The following is a 17,423-nucleotide window of genomic DNA, read 5'->3' on the forward strand; positions in this document are numbered from 1 at the left end:
GTTGGGCCTGCCCGATGCTTGAGATGGGGAAGGAAGGGTTGGGCCTGCCCGATGCTTGAGATGGGGAAGGAAGGGTTGGGCCTGCCCGATGCTTGAGATGGGGAAGGAAGGGATGGGCCTGCCCGATGCTTGAGATGGGGAAGGAAGGGTTGGGCCTGCCCGATGCTTGAGATGGGGAAGGAAGGGTTGGGCCTGCCCGATGCTTGAGATGGGGAAGGAAGGGTTGGGCCTGCCCGATGCTTGAGATGTGGAAGGAAGGGTTGGGCCTGCCCGATGCTTGAGATGGGGAAGGAAGGGTTGGGCCTGCCCGATGCTTGAGATGGGGAAGGAAGGGTTGGGCCTGCCCGATGCTTGAGATGGGGAAGGAAGGGTTGGGCCTGCCCGATGCTTGAGATGGGGAAGGAAGGGTTGGGCCTGCCCGATGCTTGAGATGGGGAAGGAAGGGTTGGGTCTGCCCGATGCTTGAGATGGGGAAGGAAGGGTTGGGCCTGCCCGATGCTTGAGATGGGGAAGGAAGGGTTGGGCCTGCCCGATGCTTGAGATGGGGAAGGAAGGGTTGGGCCTGCCCGATGCTTGAGATGGGGAAGGAAGGGTTGGGCCTGCCCGATGCTTGAGATGGGGAAGGAAGGGTTGGGCCTGCCCGATGCTTGAGATGGGGAAGGAAGGGATGGGCCTGCCTGATGCTTGAGATGGGGAAGGAAGGGTTGGGCCTGCCCGATGCTTGAGATGGGGAAGGAAGGGTTGGGCCTGCCCGATGCTTGAGATGGGGAAGGAAGGGTTGGGCCTGCCCGATGCTTGAGATGTGGAAGGAAGGGTTGGGCCTGCCCGATGCTTGAGATGGGGAAGGAAGGGTTGGGCCTGCCCGATGCTTGAGATGGGGAAGGAAGGGTTGGGCCTGCCCGATGCTTGAGATGGGGAAGGAAGGGTTGGGCCTGCCCGATGCTTGAGATGGGGAAGGAAGGGTTGGGCCTGCCCGATGCTTGAGATGGGGAAGGAAGGGTTGGGCCTGCCCGATGCTTGAGATGGGGAAGGAAGGGTTGGGCCTGCCCGATGCTTGAGATGGGGAAGGAAGGGTTGGGCCTGCCCGATGCTTGAGATGGGGAAGGAAGGGTTGGGCCTGCCCGATGCTTGAGATGGGGAAGGAAGGGTTGGGCCTGCCCGATGCTGCTGGTGATCTGTAATGTGGTTATCTTCTGCCATCTCTTGACAGGTGATCGGAGATACAATGGGACGGTGTGTGAGGAATGTAAGGAAGGGTTCTACTCCAATGTGTCATCTTCTGTTGAGCTCTGCAGGAAGTGGGCGAGGTGAGTTACCCGGATTCAGACCCAGAGCCACATACCAGCAGCGTCAGAAGAGGTCATGGCCCTTCCTGCGCTTTGCTGCCACCTGTCCCGCGGGCTGAGGTCCGGTCGCACCTGTGATTAAGCACCAGTTAACACAGTTAACACAGTGACTTGTTCGATGAGAACATGGCAGGCTGAGGGAAGTACTGCGCTGCAATATTCTCTGTTCTATTGGGAGGTGATGAGAAGTAAAGAGGATTGCAACCTTGTTCTGAGCCGGGACAGAGCATGGTTTGGGTCTCTCTTCATTCCTTCATTAAAATTAACTGTCTTTACCACCTTTGCCAGGTCCCTACTGATCAGAGACCAGTTATTTTGTTTGGTTGAAGCTTGTCTTCCCTGTGTGATTAGAGTGGAAACCCAAGGGGCAGACTATGATCCACGAAAGATTGGCCCCTCATGACTTTTGGTCACAGTGAAAGACACTTGTCTCTGGTCTCTTGCACATACACGTAACAGGCAGACACACACACACACACACACACACACACACACACACACACACACACACACACACAAAACAGGCAGACACACACACACACACAACACGCAGACACCCACAATCAAGAACGCAGACTCAGGCAGACCCGTGCACATGCAGATACACAGACACCCAGACACACAATTCTCTGTGCGTCTCTCCAAATTTCACGGCATGGATGGTGTTTTGTAAAGAAATAAATGCTCTGAGTGGGTTGCTATCTCATGTGTGTCTTTACTGTGTCAGTTACCATTGATGTGCAGTGAATGGTCTAAATGGTCTTTAAGCATGTGTATCTCATGGCACGTTGCTGAAGCTTACAGAGTTGGTGTCCATGAATACTGCAGAGAGCCTGCCATATTTTTGTGCCTTAAATCTGCATGAATCAAAAAGAAGTGCAGAGAATCTGCGGAATTCACTGCATTGTGGCAGAATGATAAAAAAGGCGACCTTTTCTGCCACCATGAGGCCAGTGGCAGTATCGCTCTCCTTGCCCCAACCCACTGAGTATTCTGACTGCAGGTGATCTCTGTCCTTGCACTATTCTCTGGGAAACAGACAGTGATTGCTTGGAAAAGTAGATGCGCAGTTCTTAGCCTGACCAGGTTTGATTCATTCATTGATGAATTCCCGCTGCTGAGGGACACCAGGGAGAGTCGGGAGAGGACAAGGGGAATATAGACAGGGGCAGTCCATGTGTCCTACCAAATCGGAGATTCATTCTGGTCTTCCTCCTCTCAATTCTGTGTAAGCCCTCTATTTACTTATCTCGTGTCTGTCAGCACCAACCCTCCCCTCATGTCCGTCACCACCAACCCTCCCCTCGTGTCCGTCACCACCAACTCTCCCCTCGTGTCCGTCAGCACCAACCTTCCCCTCGTGTCCGTCAGCACCAACCTTCCCCTCGTGTCCATCAGCACCAACCCTCCCCTTGCATCCATCAGCACCAACCCTCCCCACGTGTCCGTCAGCATCCACCTCCCCTCGTGTCCATCAGCATCCACCTACCTCTCGTGCCCGTCTGCACCAACCCTTCCTCCTGGTGGGGGTATGGTACGGGCTACTGGAGGAGATGGCTGAGGCAAGTATGATTGCAATATTTTGGAAACGATTTTTGGGGTCCAAGAATAGGATGGGTTTAGAGCGATAAGGCCCAAATACAGGCAGGTGGGATTAGTGTGGGTGGGACATTTTGGTCAGCATCGACAAGTTGGGGAGGAGGGCATGTTTCCATGCTGACTACCTGCAGATGCCCACATATTTCAGTGGTCTGGTCCGAGGCCACTCTGATGTGGGAGTGTGGGGGGGGTGGTGGTGGGTGACGTTGGTGGGTGCGGAGTGGTGCGTGGGAGTAATCGTCATTTGTCTTAAGGCTCTTTGTTTCCTTTCAGCTGTGCCTCCCTTGGACTGATTGAAGCCCAGCCTGGCACTTCGAGGACTGATGTCGTATGCAGTGAGTACTCTCTGGCAGAAGCAGTCTGCCATTCTGGAATCTCACGCTCAAGTAACAAAAACCCTCGGATGCTCGATATCTGAGATAAGCACAGAAAATGGCGGTAATGGCCAGCTGGCCGAGCAGCTCTGTGGAATGAGAGATGGTCAATGGCCCCCTTCATCTCAACCTGCCGAGGGGGTGTGTGTCTCAGTGGTAGGAGCATGAGGTGAAGGGAGGGAGCACCTCTGATGGGGTGGAGATCAGGGAACGTAATGGTGCTGTCCAGGAGAGGGAACTGAAAGCTTGTCTATCACCAGTTTGGCTGATGGGCACCAGAGATGAGACATCCTCATCCATAGAGAGAGAGAGTACGTGATCCAGTCTGACATAAATAGGAAGGGCATGTTATCTAAAACTGTTGAATTCATTGTTGAGAACAGAATCAGGAGTGAGCTTCTAACCTCAGAGCTGTTTTCCAGCCCTATCCCCTTATCCCTTGATTTCCTGAATATCCGGGAGACAATCGATCATCCAACTCAAAGACTCCAGGACAGATGCTCTCAAACTGGAGAGGGTGGAGAGAAGGATTCTGAGGATGTGGCCAGGATTTGGGGGCCTGGACTATAGGGAGAGGTGGAGCACAGGAGGATGAGGGGTTGATATGCCGTAGACGTGGACCAGACAAGTCAATAGCAAGCAGTCAGTACAATAGGCCCCCCCCCCACCCAATTACATCATCACAGGGGGTGATCTCTAGGAGGTCATGAGAGAAATAGATTGGGTAAGTGCAGAGAAATGTTTGCCTGGAGGAGGGGAATTGGTAAACAGAGGACATAGGTTTAAGGTGAGGGGGAGAGATTTAACAGTGGCCTGAAGGGTAACGCTTTTTTTTACTCAGAGGGTAACGGGATATGGAATGGGCTGCCCATGGAGGGGCGTTGAGGCAGGTATTACAGCATTTAAGAAAAACGAGTGGACAGATACATGGATAGGATGGGTTTGGAGGGAATATGGGCCCAATGCAGGCGGGTGGGACTAGTGTGGGTGGGGCATTTTGGCTGGCACGGGTAGGTTGGGCTGAAGGGTCTGTTTCCGCATTTGTGACTGAGTTCCAGGAGCTGCAAAAGTGCCTGCTTAGAAGAGGGAGTATTCTTCATTACGCTGAATCTGAGCTTTGTTGAGATAGTGTGGGTGGTCAAATGTGGAGGGACGGAGAATTAAAATGGTGAAGGGACTGGAAGTCTGAGGTCACCCTTTCAATGGAATGTAGGTGTGCTGCAAATTGGTCGCCAAGATGGGGACCATGTCACGGGAACTGAGCGCAGAAGAGCATGTCAATCACCTCGGAGGGCTGAATGGGTCTCTGGAGTTTTAAAAAATTTAGACATACAGCACAGTAACAGGCCATTTTGGTCCACGAATCTGTGCTGCCCAATTACTCCTACAACTCCCAGTACGTTTTGAATGGTGGGAGGAAACCGGAGCCCCCGAGGAAAACCCACACATACACAGGGAGAACGTACAAACTCCTTACAGACAGAGCGGATATTGAACCCCGGTCCCGATCGCTCTAACGGCATTGCGCTAACGGCGATGCCATCACTGCCGCCTCAGTGGGAAGGGAAGAGGTGAAGGTTGAGGGTCACACCTCCTGCGGTGGCGTGGAAAATGTTCCGTTAGAGTTGGTGGGGGCAGGAGAGCAGGCCAGAAGGTTGCTGAGGGAATGGCTTCCGCAAATGCCGAGTGGAGGGGATGTGATTTGTGTAAAATGCAGTCCTGCTACCAACAGTAGAATGGATCACGTTGAACATAGCAGTTGGGGATGTGGACAGTTCCCTGCCTCCCTTGCTCTGGGTGAGGGCCGAAGCGCGAAAGCAATGGGGAGGACTTGATCGTGGCATCTCTCCGCAACGGTGAGGGACAACCCTGACTCTCTAATGCGTGGTTAAGGAAAGGGAAATGCTCTGAATGAGGATGGAGTGTCTCAAGATCGGAACTGATGCAATGGAGGTGAAGAAACTGGGAGAATGGAAATGGGCAGGAGGGGTGGCAGTTGGTCACAAGCCGCTCCCCTCAGCTAGGGATGGGGAAGTCAAGAACAGGGAGGGAAAAGTCGGAGATGGAGCAGTGAAAGTGAGGGGAGGGTGAAGACAGGCAGCCAATGTTTCTATTTCCTCACCGTTTTGCTCTGGCATCAGCCTGTTTATCCTTATACGGGTATCCATCCCCCTGTTGTGAGTGAGGAACCATGTTTAATAGGTCTCAAAGGCAAGGACTCTGGACACAGATTTGGTGGGAAATGGTTACAGATGCAACACACACCATGCGTGTACACACACGCACACGCACACAGACACATGCACATACACACACCCACACACCCCCACCCACACACCATGCACGCACACACACACACACACATATACACACAGAGGCATGCACATACACACACAGAGGCACGCACATACACACACCACACGTGCGCACACACACCATGCACGCACACTATGCACCCACACACACCATGCACGCACACTATGCACCCACACACCCACACCCATCCACAAGCGTGCGCACACACATACACACACACAGACACACACACACCTACGTACATACACACACCACACCATGCACGCACACACACACACCCCCATCCGCGCGTGCACACACCATGCACGCACATACACAGGCACATGTGCACACACACACACGCACACAGACACCCCCACACACACACCATGCACACACCCACACAGCCCCGCACACACACGCACTCACACCTACCCACACACACACACACGCACTCACACCTACCCACACACACACACACCCATGCCCCCACACACACACACACACCCACACACCCCACACACACCCACCCCCACACACACCCACACACCCCCCACACACACACACCCACCCACCCCACACACACACCCACCCCCACACACACACACTCACACACACACACCCACCCCCCCCACACACACACACACCCACCCCCACACACCCCCACACACAGGCGCACGCACGCGCACACACAGGCGCGCGCGCACACACACACACACACACACACACACCACAGAGGCACACACAGGCACACAATTTACAGCAGCTGTAGGAAAAGGTAGCTGCATGAAACAACATCTACAGTTCATTTGTGATTGTGGGATAAGTCTGTAAGCGATTAAACATATGCAGGCAACTGATAACAAACGTGGGAATAAAATGCACGTACACACAAACAACCAAGGGAAAACTCAATACGATGCCTACCACCCTTGCACAGGCATGGCCCTGTGCTGTTTAGGGACAGTAATCCGCGCTTCCAACCCTATTTAGTGCACAGCTCACCAACAATTTCTCCAGCGCTGCCTGCGGGGCCTCTCTCCTGGGGCTGACTCATGTCACCCCAGGCCTTTCCTTCCTGAGCTGCCTGCACTTGGCACCTCCTGTCCTCCATCCCCCCGTCCACCTCCTCCTCTCTTTCACTCTCAACCTATTAAAATGCCGAAGCCAAATACAACACGGCCATCGAGGCCTGCTCTCACGACACCTCTTTGTTTTGCCGTTTATTTTGCTCACACTGTTGCCCCCGAGTCTGGTCCTGGCAATTGACAGCCCTTCCGGAGACTGAGACTTTTCGCTCTCCTTTTCTTGTCAAAGCGAAAACGGGTACTAATGTAGGTCTTTCATAAAAAACAAAGTGGCATAAAATGAACATTTGGAAAGCGGGGGGGATACCTGTTCCTGATGAAGGGCCCAGGCCCGAAACGTTCACTACCCTGGTGTTGTGCAACCTTCTGAGTTTCTCCAGCATGTTTGTGTAACCCCCTCCCCCCCAACCCCAGCTTCCTCAGACTTTCTTGTTTAACCCAAGTGTTTCCTCTGCTATTTCCACCACCTAATGTAATCCCACCAACAGATGCATATTCCTCTCTCCTCCTCTCTCAGTCTTCTGCAGCACCCTCCACGGCACCCTAGTCCACTCCTCCCTCCCCACCAATCGCTCTCTTAGCACCTGCCCCTGTGACTCTCCCTCCCCCCAAGGAAATGCTCCACTTGCACCCACACCTCCTCCCTCCCCACCATTCGGGGCCCCAAACAGTCCTTCCAGGTGAAGCAACACCGTTTGTGAATCTGTGGGGGAGGGGGCATCTCCTATATCCGGTGCTCCCGCTGTGGTCTCCTCTACGTTGGAGAGACAGACTGGGAGATCGCTTTGTGGAGCACCTTGACTCTGACTGCTGCAATCGTGTGGAATTCCCAGCGACCACCCATTTCACTTCCCCACCCCTTTCCCATGCTGATACGTGTGGCCATGGTCACATGCACTGCCAGACTGAAACCACCCGCATATTGGAACCACACCTCATCTTCCTTCTGGGCACCCTCCAACATGATAGCATTAACCGACTTTTCCGGTTTCCATTAAAAACACCTCCCCAATCTTATTCCCTGTCTCCTTTCCTCTAACTCACTCCCCCTCTCTCTCTCTCTTCCTTTGTCCTTGTCTCCTTTAGCAGAGCCAGAATCAGCTCCCACCTTTCCTCTAATGTGATCTGTACTCCCCCTCCCATTCTTCCCCCTTTCTTTCCTCAGCCTTTAATTCACTTTTGATATTTAAAAAATTTTACTTACACCTCGAGGAAGGGCTGAGGCCCGAAACGTCAGTGATATATCTTTACCTCCTATGGACTCTGGGAGACCAGCTGAGTTCCACCAGCATTTCTCTGCCTTGTCTACAATCACAGCATCTGCAGGCCTTGTGTTTCACTCGAGGAGGTGTTTGAGTTCCGCACAAATGTGGAAAGCATCATCAGTCCTTGGTATGCTGTGAAGAGAGAGGAGGGAAGGGGACTGAAACCAAGACTGCCTCACCTCCCCATGAAGGGACAGGCATAACGAGCCCTCGTTTAAGTTCTTGTCTCGATATCATTGATTTGGAGAAGAGAAGAAGCTCTTCACTATTGGACGGAGTCCAAGGAGGGAACCTAAATTCTGTTGGGCAAGAGCATGTTGAAACAGTGGATCTTCAGGTTGGGACCATCAGTTTGGGGCCTCTTGGGCTTGGCTGTGGAGGGAAGATCTTTGGAGACAAGGACCTGTTGTCAGTGCCAGGATCCTGGTCCCAAGGGAGGGCTGACGCACACCTTCTGCTAGAGACGGCTCACAAATGACCACGATATGTGGTGATGATATTGTGGCTGGTTGTTGCCCGCGCAGTGTTGCAAGTTCGGGTGGTGGGGGGGGGGTGTTGTTGCAGGGAATTAGAAGGAGGGGTGAGATGAAAGGATGCGCTGCAGGTGTGTTGGAACTTCAGAAAATGGGAGAGTGGGTCTTGGGTCTCCGGTGAAAACCCCAGCCAAAGTGTGCACTGAGGTGGTCAAGGAACAGTTCGGCATTGTGCCAAGGTCACCGAGGGGGGGATGAAGCCGAGGTGCAAGTGGTCAGGATGAAATAAGGGAAGGTCAGGGGTGAGAGGGGAAACATGGCAAGGTTTGGCCATGTCAGTGAGTGGGAGACAGGGTTGGGGGAATGAGAGGGAGGAAAAAAATTCAGGATCAATTCGCCTCTCTCTTAAACAGCACCAAAAGCAACAGGCTCAGACACTCCCTTGGTTCTCTCTTCCCCTCTCCCACTTCTCTCAGTTTCCCAGTTCCAATGAAAAACCATTGGCCGTAAACCAAGGTTTGGGGAGAGAGCAGGGGGGTGGGATGGTCTGTTACTCTTGTATGGAAACAGCATGGACTTTGGGTTCAATGGCATCTTTCAATAATGTAGCCATTCTTGATTCTGAATGACACATCCCTGTCATGTCGTTGTGCCTTCGTGGTCCACTCCTTGGGCAGTCCACCCCACATCTTCCGTCCACGGGCTGCAGCTCAGGCGAACAGAGGTTTCTCAAGGACGGGGAGCGGGCAGCAGGTTCTCCCCAGCTCCGTGACATTAGCTAGAGGGGCTTCTCTGAAGGGTTCCAATGAGCAGGACCAGATTAACACAGGTGGACCTTTCATTTCAGGTGTTCAATTACAGGACAGTGGATGCTGCACAGGTACAATTATCCCCTTGGCGGTGATCCTTGCCATCCTTCTCGCTCTGCTCATCTGTAGCTATTTGGGTAAGTTTGTTGCTGACCAAAGTGAGGAGGTTAAAACCAGCAGAGTGTGGGCATCCAAAACCAAGGCAGAACATTCTAGAAATGTTCAGTAGGTCAGACTGCATCCACAGATGGGGTGAGTGGAGGGAGAGAGAGAGAGAGAGAGGTGAAGGGTGGAGAGGTAGGGAGGAGGATGGGGAAGAGAGAGAGAGAGGAGGGTGGGGAGAGAGATAAGGGTCGGAAGAGAAGTTGGGGAGAGAAGGGTGGGAGAGAGAGAAGGATGGGGAGAAGGACAGAAAAGGGTGGGGGAGAGAAAAGGGTGGAGAGATGGGGGTAGATAGGGAGGTAAAGAGAATGTGAGGTAGGGAAAGAGGTGGTAGAGAGCGAGGGATTTACTTTCTATGGATGCTGATTGAAACTGAAAGCCATCTTTTACCCAATGCCCTTTAATCAGCCAATATTGAAATGAGCTTCACCATCCTGTGGATTAGACAGTCTCAACTGCAGCTGTCAAGGTCACATAATTTTGGCCCATTACATAGGATCATTTTAAGTTAACTATCAGTACCAAATGTGCTGAGTAGAATCAACCTTTACTATTTGTGAGGCCCTATTTCAGTGGTTCTCAACCTTTTTCTTTTTACCCACATACTACTTCAAGTAATCCCTAATCCATCGATGCTCTGTGATTAGTAAGGGATTGCTTAAGGTGGTACGTGGGTGGGAAGGGAAGGTTGAGAATCACTGCTCTGGACCCAATTGTTACTGAAATATTTTGCTTGAGAAAAATTGTCATTGGCCCATTTCCTTTGGAGTTCTGAAACCGTGCACATAACAAGTCAATTAGGGACAATTAAAACAGTGGTTTTCAAACTTTTTCATCTCACTCACATCCCACCTTAAACAGCCCCTTACTAATCACAGAGCACCGATGGCATAGGGATTACTTAAAGTGGTATGTGAGTGGAAAGAGAAAGGTTGAGAACCACTGTTCTATTTCCCTCTGGAATTGTTTTTTAAATTACACAGTACATTTCCGATGGCACATTTTGGCAAATGTCATCTTCCCCTCAGGATGATAGCCATTCCCACAGGAAGCCATTCTGATCTTCCAACACAGTTAGCACAATGGTATCACAGCGCCAGTGACCTGGGTTAGAATCTGCTGCTGTCCACAAGGACTTTGCATGTCCTACCCGTGACTTGTGTGGGTTTGCCCTGGGTGGCTCCAGTTTCCTCCCACCCTCCAAACCATATGAGGTTAGTAGGTTAATTGGGTGTAATTGGGCAGCTGGGTTTTCATGGGCTGGAATTGGCTTCAACTGTGTTTTAAATAAATTTAAATTTAATTTAATTTGGCTTAAGTTTCAGTTAGACAATTTCCTAAGTTTCAGGAAGGTTACATGTGAAGATGATCAGTTGCACAACGTCTTGCCACTCTCGGTACTCGTTGTACAATGGCAGAAGATGGCTCTTCCTTTGTGTGCAAGGCTTGCAGTTTCTCAGCTGCCTGTTGGGAACACCTTTGCGCTCCTACCCTGCAGAACCTTTATAGTGCTGCCCTGAGCCTCTGCACCTGCTCCTGTACCCTGGAATGTGCGGGTCTGCAGGGCCTAGTTCTGGATGATCGCTCGCACAACTAGACCTGCAGGATTCAGGCCATTTCGAGGGAACCTCCCATTGAATTTGGATCAGTCAACAGCAATTAGAAATAGTCACTTTGTGCACCCCCTGGAAACAGCTCAATTGACAGAGAAGAGGGACTGGACCTTCAGAAAGACATTTCTATAGGTAGGTGGATAGGAACAGTTCAGAATCAGAACATTGTCATGAAGAAGCCATGAAATTCGATGTGTTTTGCGGCAGTATCATAGAGCAAACATTTATATTATAACCATCTTACAACATTACTGTATAAATCACAGCGCATGAAAGCAGTGCCTTTGGTTCATTGATCATTCAGGAATCTGATGGCAGCAGGGAAGAAGCTGTCCTGGTACTGCTGAGTGCTCGTCTTTAGGCTCCTGTACTTTACCCCAAAGGTAGCTGAGTGAAGAGTGCGTGGCATGGGTGGTTGGGGGTGGGGGGGGGTCTTTGAGGATAGAGAGAAGGGTGGAGAGAGAGGTAGGGATGAGGGTGGGGGGGGAGAGAGAGAGAAGAGTGGGGAAAGAGGTGGGGAGAGAGGAGGGTGAGGAAAGAGAGAGATGGGTGGGGGAGAGAGACACCGGCAAAGTATAGCCGCTGGCGAGCCTTTGTGATTACATCAGAGAAATATGATAATGAATTTATTTCATACACATTGCAGAATGTACACATGCATTGAAATTCTTACTTGCAGCCTAACAGGTACTTCATAACAAAAATACAGTTACAAAAGTTCACATGAAATTAAATGAGAAAGAGATGATAAATACAGAAGGTAGATGGAGTGCAGCAGTTAGCATAGCCGTTAGTGCAACACTATTACTGTGCAAGCAACCCGGGTTCAAATCCTGCACCATCTGTAAGGAATTTGTACGTTCTCCCGTGTCCCTATGGGTTTCCTCCAGATGTTCTGGCTTCAATGTTCCAAAAATGTATGGGGTTAGTTGGATATTTTGGGGTAATTGGGCTGCATGAATTTCAATGGCCGAAATTGGCTTCTAATCAGCTGTAAATAAAATTATAATGGTAAGTATTCACAGTTTCCACAGTGAAATAAAAAGTAGATTTTCAATGCTGCAGATTGTGGTGTTGGAGCAGTTCCCTGATGAGTGTAACAAGGGGAGGTTCAAGAGCCTGACAGCTGTTGGAATGAAACTGTTCTTGAACCTAGAGGTGCTGGTCCTCAGGCTTCTGCCTAAAGGTAGAAGTGAGAAGAGCTGGTGACCCTGGGTGGTGGAGGTCCTTTACGACATTGGCTGCCTTCTTGATACCGTGTCTCTTGCAGATATGAGCCAAGCGCAAGCAAACGAGATCAGCTAAGGCAGACAACATGTGCCATAGGGCTGTAAAACTCTAGGGTGATTCAAAAATACGACCCTTCATCGCCTCCTCAAGGTTAATAGGGGGAAAAGTGGGGCAAATGACACCCAGATGTTCAAGCTCTTTGGAGTGCCTATATCTGACTCCTCTGCTCTCCAAAGAGTCTGAAGAGATTTGGCATGTCATCAAATTCCCCTTCAACCTTCCACAGGTGCACTGTGGACAGGGTACTGATTGGTTTAATCATAGACTGGTTTGGCAACTAGAAGGTTGCAGAAGGTGGCAAACGTAGCCAAGTTCTGACCTTCCATCCATCGAAGACGTCTATGTGAGGCGTGGCTTCAAGAAAGCAGCCTACATTGGAACGGACCCCCATCACCCCAGTCACAACCTGTTCTCACTGCTCCCTTTGGTGCAGAGGCCTGAAAACCAGGACCTCTAGATTCAAGAACATTTTCTTTCCAACAGCTATCGGACTCTCAAACCTTCCCCTTGTTATAGTGGTTGTGGACTGCTCCCACACCGCAAAAGGACTGTCTGCCCTATTGCAAAGTTACCTTTTATTTGGCACCAGGTTAACTCTGAATAACTCTTTTGCATTTATTGTCTCTCTTTAACGCAGTTTACTAGGCGTTACTGTAATCTTTATATTTCATTCAGGTGGCATGGTTGGTGTAGTCCTGCAAGTGATTGGGACTGGGGTTCGAATCCCATGCTGTCTGTAAGGTTTTCCCTGGGGACTCCGGTTTCCTCCCACTGTTTGAAATGTACTGGGGGTGTAGGTTAATTAGGTGTAAATTGGCCAGCATAGACTCGTGGGCCGAATGGCCTGTTATCGTGCTGTATATTTAAATTAAAAAAAAAGATGAAGTGCCTGTTCATTTGCACCAAATAGAATTTTGATGGATGTGTATGAATAAATAACAACAAAACTGTCTGCTGGTACCTCTGGTATTGATAATGCAATTAAAAAATGGATTAAAAACCATTAGTGAGTTGTTGAGGAGGAAGTTGAGAGCAGCAAAGGTCAAGGAAGTACACAGTCTGATGACCATTGGCTTCCTTCCCTGCAGGTTATTTGAACACTGCCATGGACGCCATTCGAGGCTGGGTGAGTATCATTGTTACGGGGGCCAGGAGTGGCCAGCTGGGAGCTGGTGCTTGTGACAAATATCTCGCACCTTGGAGTGTTCATTCTCAGCATGAGTGGAGGCACTGGGGTGGCACCACCGATTGTTGTGGCCTGCACACCACACTTTCCCAATATCTGAGGCACTACCAAATTTTAAAAGGCTCCCCCATTACCAAAAAGTTCAGGGTAATTCCAAGAGCATCCACAGCCCTGTGGTCCACAATCCACAGCTGTCGGAGTGGGCTTCAGTATTCCCAGATTTGCATAGGTATCCCAGGCATAGGGAAGTAGCTGACAACCCTGTTTCCGGGCTTTTGGGAATCACAGTCAGTCCCCACTGGGATCCAAGCCCAGATCCCAGCCAGTCCGCACTGCAATCAGACCCCAGATCCCAGCTAGTCCTCACCACTGCCAGAACTGCATGCCCCAGAACCCAGCAAGTCTAGGATGTCTCCAAGCTGAGCCCAGCCAGTCCAGCCCCGTATGTCCTGAACTTGTAACGAAGCAGTAATGAGACCCAGATTTACAGCAGAAGGATTCAGACCATGGTGGTGTATAAAGACCTATGCAACACAATCCTTTCCCCCCATTCTTGCTACTTAATCCCCATTAAAAGGAAATGACGCGCCTGCACTCGAGGGCATTTCAGAAGGATTCAGTAAATGCTGACCATTAAATCCTTTTAAATGTCTCCATCACCCATTCAGGTGACAGGACGACACAGTCAGTGTAGCGATTAGCGTGATGCTACGACAGTGCCAGTGACCCGGGTTACAATCCACCGCTATCTGTAAGAAATTTGTATGCTCTCCCCATGATCTGTGTGCATTTCCTCAGGGCGCTCTGGTTTTCTCCCATGTTCCAAAGCGATACGGGGTTAGAAGGTTGATTGGTCACATGGATGCATTTGGGTGGCGTGGGCTCGTGGACCAGAAGGGCCTGTTACTGTTTTAATTAAAAATGACCGGGCACAAGTGGGGACATGCTTCACGGTTAACTCGACCTGATATGTGCACAAGGTATGGATGAGGCCAAATTGGGAGTATTGTGAGCAGTTTTGGTCGCCTACCTACAGGACAAAGTCCAGAGAAGATTTCCAAGGATCTTGCCGGGACTTGAGGAGCTGAGTTACAGGGAAGGTTAAACAGGTTAGGACTTTATTCCCAGGAATATTGGAGAATGAGGAGATTTGATGGAGGCACTCAGCATTATGAGGGGGATAGATCAAGTAAATGCAACCAGGCTTTTTCCCATTGAGGCTGGGTAAGACAAGAACTAGAGGTCATGGGTTCAGGGAAAAAGGTGAACTGTTTAAAGGGAACCTCTTCTTGCAAGAGAGCAGTGAGCGTGGAATGAGCTGGCTCAATGCTGACATTTAAGAAAAATTTGGACAGGCTCTTGAATGGAGGGGGCAGTGGTCTGGGTGCACGTCAATGGGCATAGGTCAAATAATAGTTTGGCACAGACTAGATGGAGCACCTGGATCGGTGCTGTAGTTTTCTCTGATTTCTCTGCCCTGTGAACATGAGGCTTCTGTGTTTTGTAGATGAAGAGAAGGGACGACGAGGAAGATCCAGAGAATGTGGTCGCTGAGACAGAGTTGCTCCACGGTCTACCCACGCCAGAGAGCTGCCTGCACACCGGGATCCAAGAAGAGGGCAAGGACAGCCACCCTTCTGAGGAAGAGCAGAATCAGTTGGCCTCTCTGAGAGGGAGGGAAGACTTCGTGTGCAGACAGGACACAAATGGAAGTGTAGGGCAGCAGTGGGTGGACAGAGGAATGGTCTTGTCATGAATCATTTGGCTGAAACAATATCCCTCAGACTTCAGATTTCCCTTGTTTTAATCCAGAGCATTTTATTGTGCATTCAACACATTATTTCTATAATGCTGTACACTAGTATTCCCAAGCAGTGTAATCATCAGTAATGTGACTCGATGAATCGGTGTACCAAGGGATTACTGTTCTGCGATCAGCATTGAATCTACAAAGCAGTCACTCTCTGTTTGGACGGACTCATAGACATATATTGTCCTAGTCCAGAGTGCTTTTGTGCTAAAACTCTTCATGACTTTAAATCTCTAGTATTGAGTGCCTCATTTGTACTATGTAGGAGGTGTCTAACCGATCTGCTCAGCAAACGCCGCCCGCCACTGTGTCTTGGTTCATGTGGCAATAAACTCGAGCTTGTTCAAGGTGGGCACAGAGACCCACTGTAGGACCGAGCCCTTCTCACAGTGATCTCTCGGCAATTGCTGTTGGGGCTCTGAACGTAGACCGACTTCGCAGTGACTGTGGGGCCACTGAGGCTTTCAGAGAAACTGCCGCTGGCCACAAGGACGTCTAGCCTCCTGGTGGACTGGTCCTCCAGCTGCAATGAGTTTCTTCAAGAGGAGATGGAGAGTAAACAAAGCAGCTGGAACAATGGCAAGAGCACAAGCCCCAAATCAGATGAGAGCCAAACCATCAGACGTGCCAGAGAAAGTAAAGGTTTTGGGTCAGAGTCCATCGTCAGGAATGTAGAAAAGCTTCATCAAAGTTCATTGTATTGAAACGACTGGAAAATTCACACTTTCAGCATGATTCACTGGTTGGTTAAATTTTTTACAGTAACAGCAAGTGGGTGTTAAGAGGGAGCAGGTTCCTGGGGTATTTACAGGAACTCTGAGAAGCCCACCTTGAGTACAAAGTGCATCAGATGTAGTGGGTTGCCTCACCTGGACACTGCTACCTGGGGGCCACCCATGCACTACAGATCTGGGGAATGGGCAGGCCAGTGGGGCAGGAGCAATGGTGGGAGAGCTTCAGCCTATGCCATCGTTTGAGTCATTTGGTATGCGCGGGCAACCTTAAAGAATGCCATGACCTCACGGAGCACAGGGACAGTTCCCAGCTCCTGTTGTGACTGAAGAGACCACGGAGGCATGACAGTAGGTTTAGGCCTCTGCCTCCATTGTCAGGAGTCCTGGTGACACCAGGGTTCAGCCAATATTCCTCCAGTGATTAAAGGGGAAGGATTCACATCGTAATTACAGTGAATGAGAATCTGAGGAGCTTGGGTCCAAATTCAAAACCTCCATCATAAGTTCTGATACAAATGGACATTTTCAGGGGACAGATGATAGACACACTAATATAATCACAGCATCTGACTAATTGTAAATTAGCAAATTGGAGGAGCATATTAGATAAGATTGGGAGGCTTTAACGTCATTAAGTCCAGACACTAAACTGGCCAAAGCAGCTTGGGGGAAAATACACAGAACACGTGAGAGAGAGAGTTCCCTTCATCAGCCAGCCGAGGACATTGCTATGTTGACTATGGTTAATTAAGAACCTTAAGCTAAAGAGTTACCCTTGAATCCTGATACGATGGGATTTTGTGCTGAATGTAAATGAAGTGGTTAAACCAGATCTAAATTCAAACATGCTAAGAAACAAGGGTTACTTGGGGTATGTATCTTCAGCCATGAGTCGACGTGCTGATTCTTATTGGACAGAGACGCCTTGGCACTGCCTGCTTTACAACGATGTAACATTGTCACCGGCAGGCCAGAACATTCAGCCTGACCCACACCTTGAAGCCTCAACACGTGAAAGATGTTTTATTTCATGCAATCTTGTCAATAAACCTTTAGTCCTCTTTGATTCATGCTAGTGCCGTGTCTTCAGTGTGTTCGTGGAAATTTCACAAACAATAAATAAGATTAAAATACGCTTGGCGTAGGGACGGCACGGTTGGGGTAGCACAACACTGTTACAGTGCCAGCGATCGAGACTGGGGTTCGAATCCCATGCTGTCTGTAAGGAGTTTGTATGTTCTCCCCTTGTTTGCATGGGTTTTCCCTGGGGGCTCCAGTTTCCTCCCACCATTCAAAACGAACTGGGGGTGTAGGTTAATTGGGTGTAAATTGGGCGTCATGGAATCATGGGCCGAAATGGCTTGTTACCGTGCTGTCTG

At 50.2% G+C, this 17,423-nt stretch overlaps 1 protein-coding gene across 8 annotated transcripts in view; it reads left to right on the plus strand.

Annotated features, from left to right (window-relative positions):
• The window catches only part of LOC138736041 (transcriptional repressor CTCF-like), a 332,424-nt gene extending 315,314 nt beyond the window's left edge, over window positions 1-17,110 (plus strand). For 7 of the 8 annotated variants that reach the window (XM_069884866.1, XM_069884865.1, XM_069884863.1 and 4 more), the window contains 5 exons: window positions 1,211-1,307; window positions 3,219-3,280; window positions 9,288-9,386; window positions 13,403-13,440; window positions 15,008-17,110. In XM_069884866.1, the coding sequence (XP_069740967.1) occupies window positions 1,211-1,307; window positions 3,219-3,280; window positions 9,288-9,386; window positions 13,403-13,440; window positions 15,008-15,256 (545 nt within the window). In that variant the 3' untranslated portion in view covers window positions 15,257-17,110. The remainder of the gene's footprint in view (window positions 1-1,210; window positions 1,308-3,218; window positions 3,281-9,287; window positions 9,387-13,402; window positions 13,441-15,007) is intronic. The other variant, XM_069884869.1, reaches the window with a different exon arrangement.
• The last annotated feature ends 313 nt before the right edge of the window (window positions 17,111-17,423 follow it).

This window comes from Narcine bancroftii, chromosome 6 (genome assembly GCF_036971445.1).
Source record: "Narcine bancroftii isolate sNarBan1 chromosome 6, sNarBan1.hap1, whole genome shotgun sequence".
Taxonomy (NCBI): domain Eukaryota; kingdom Metazoa; phylum Chordata; class Chondrichthyes; order Torpediniformes; family Narcinidae; genus Narcine; species Narcine bancroftii.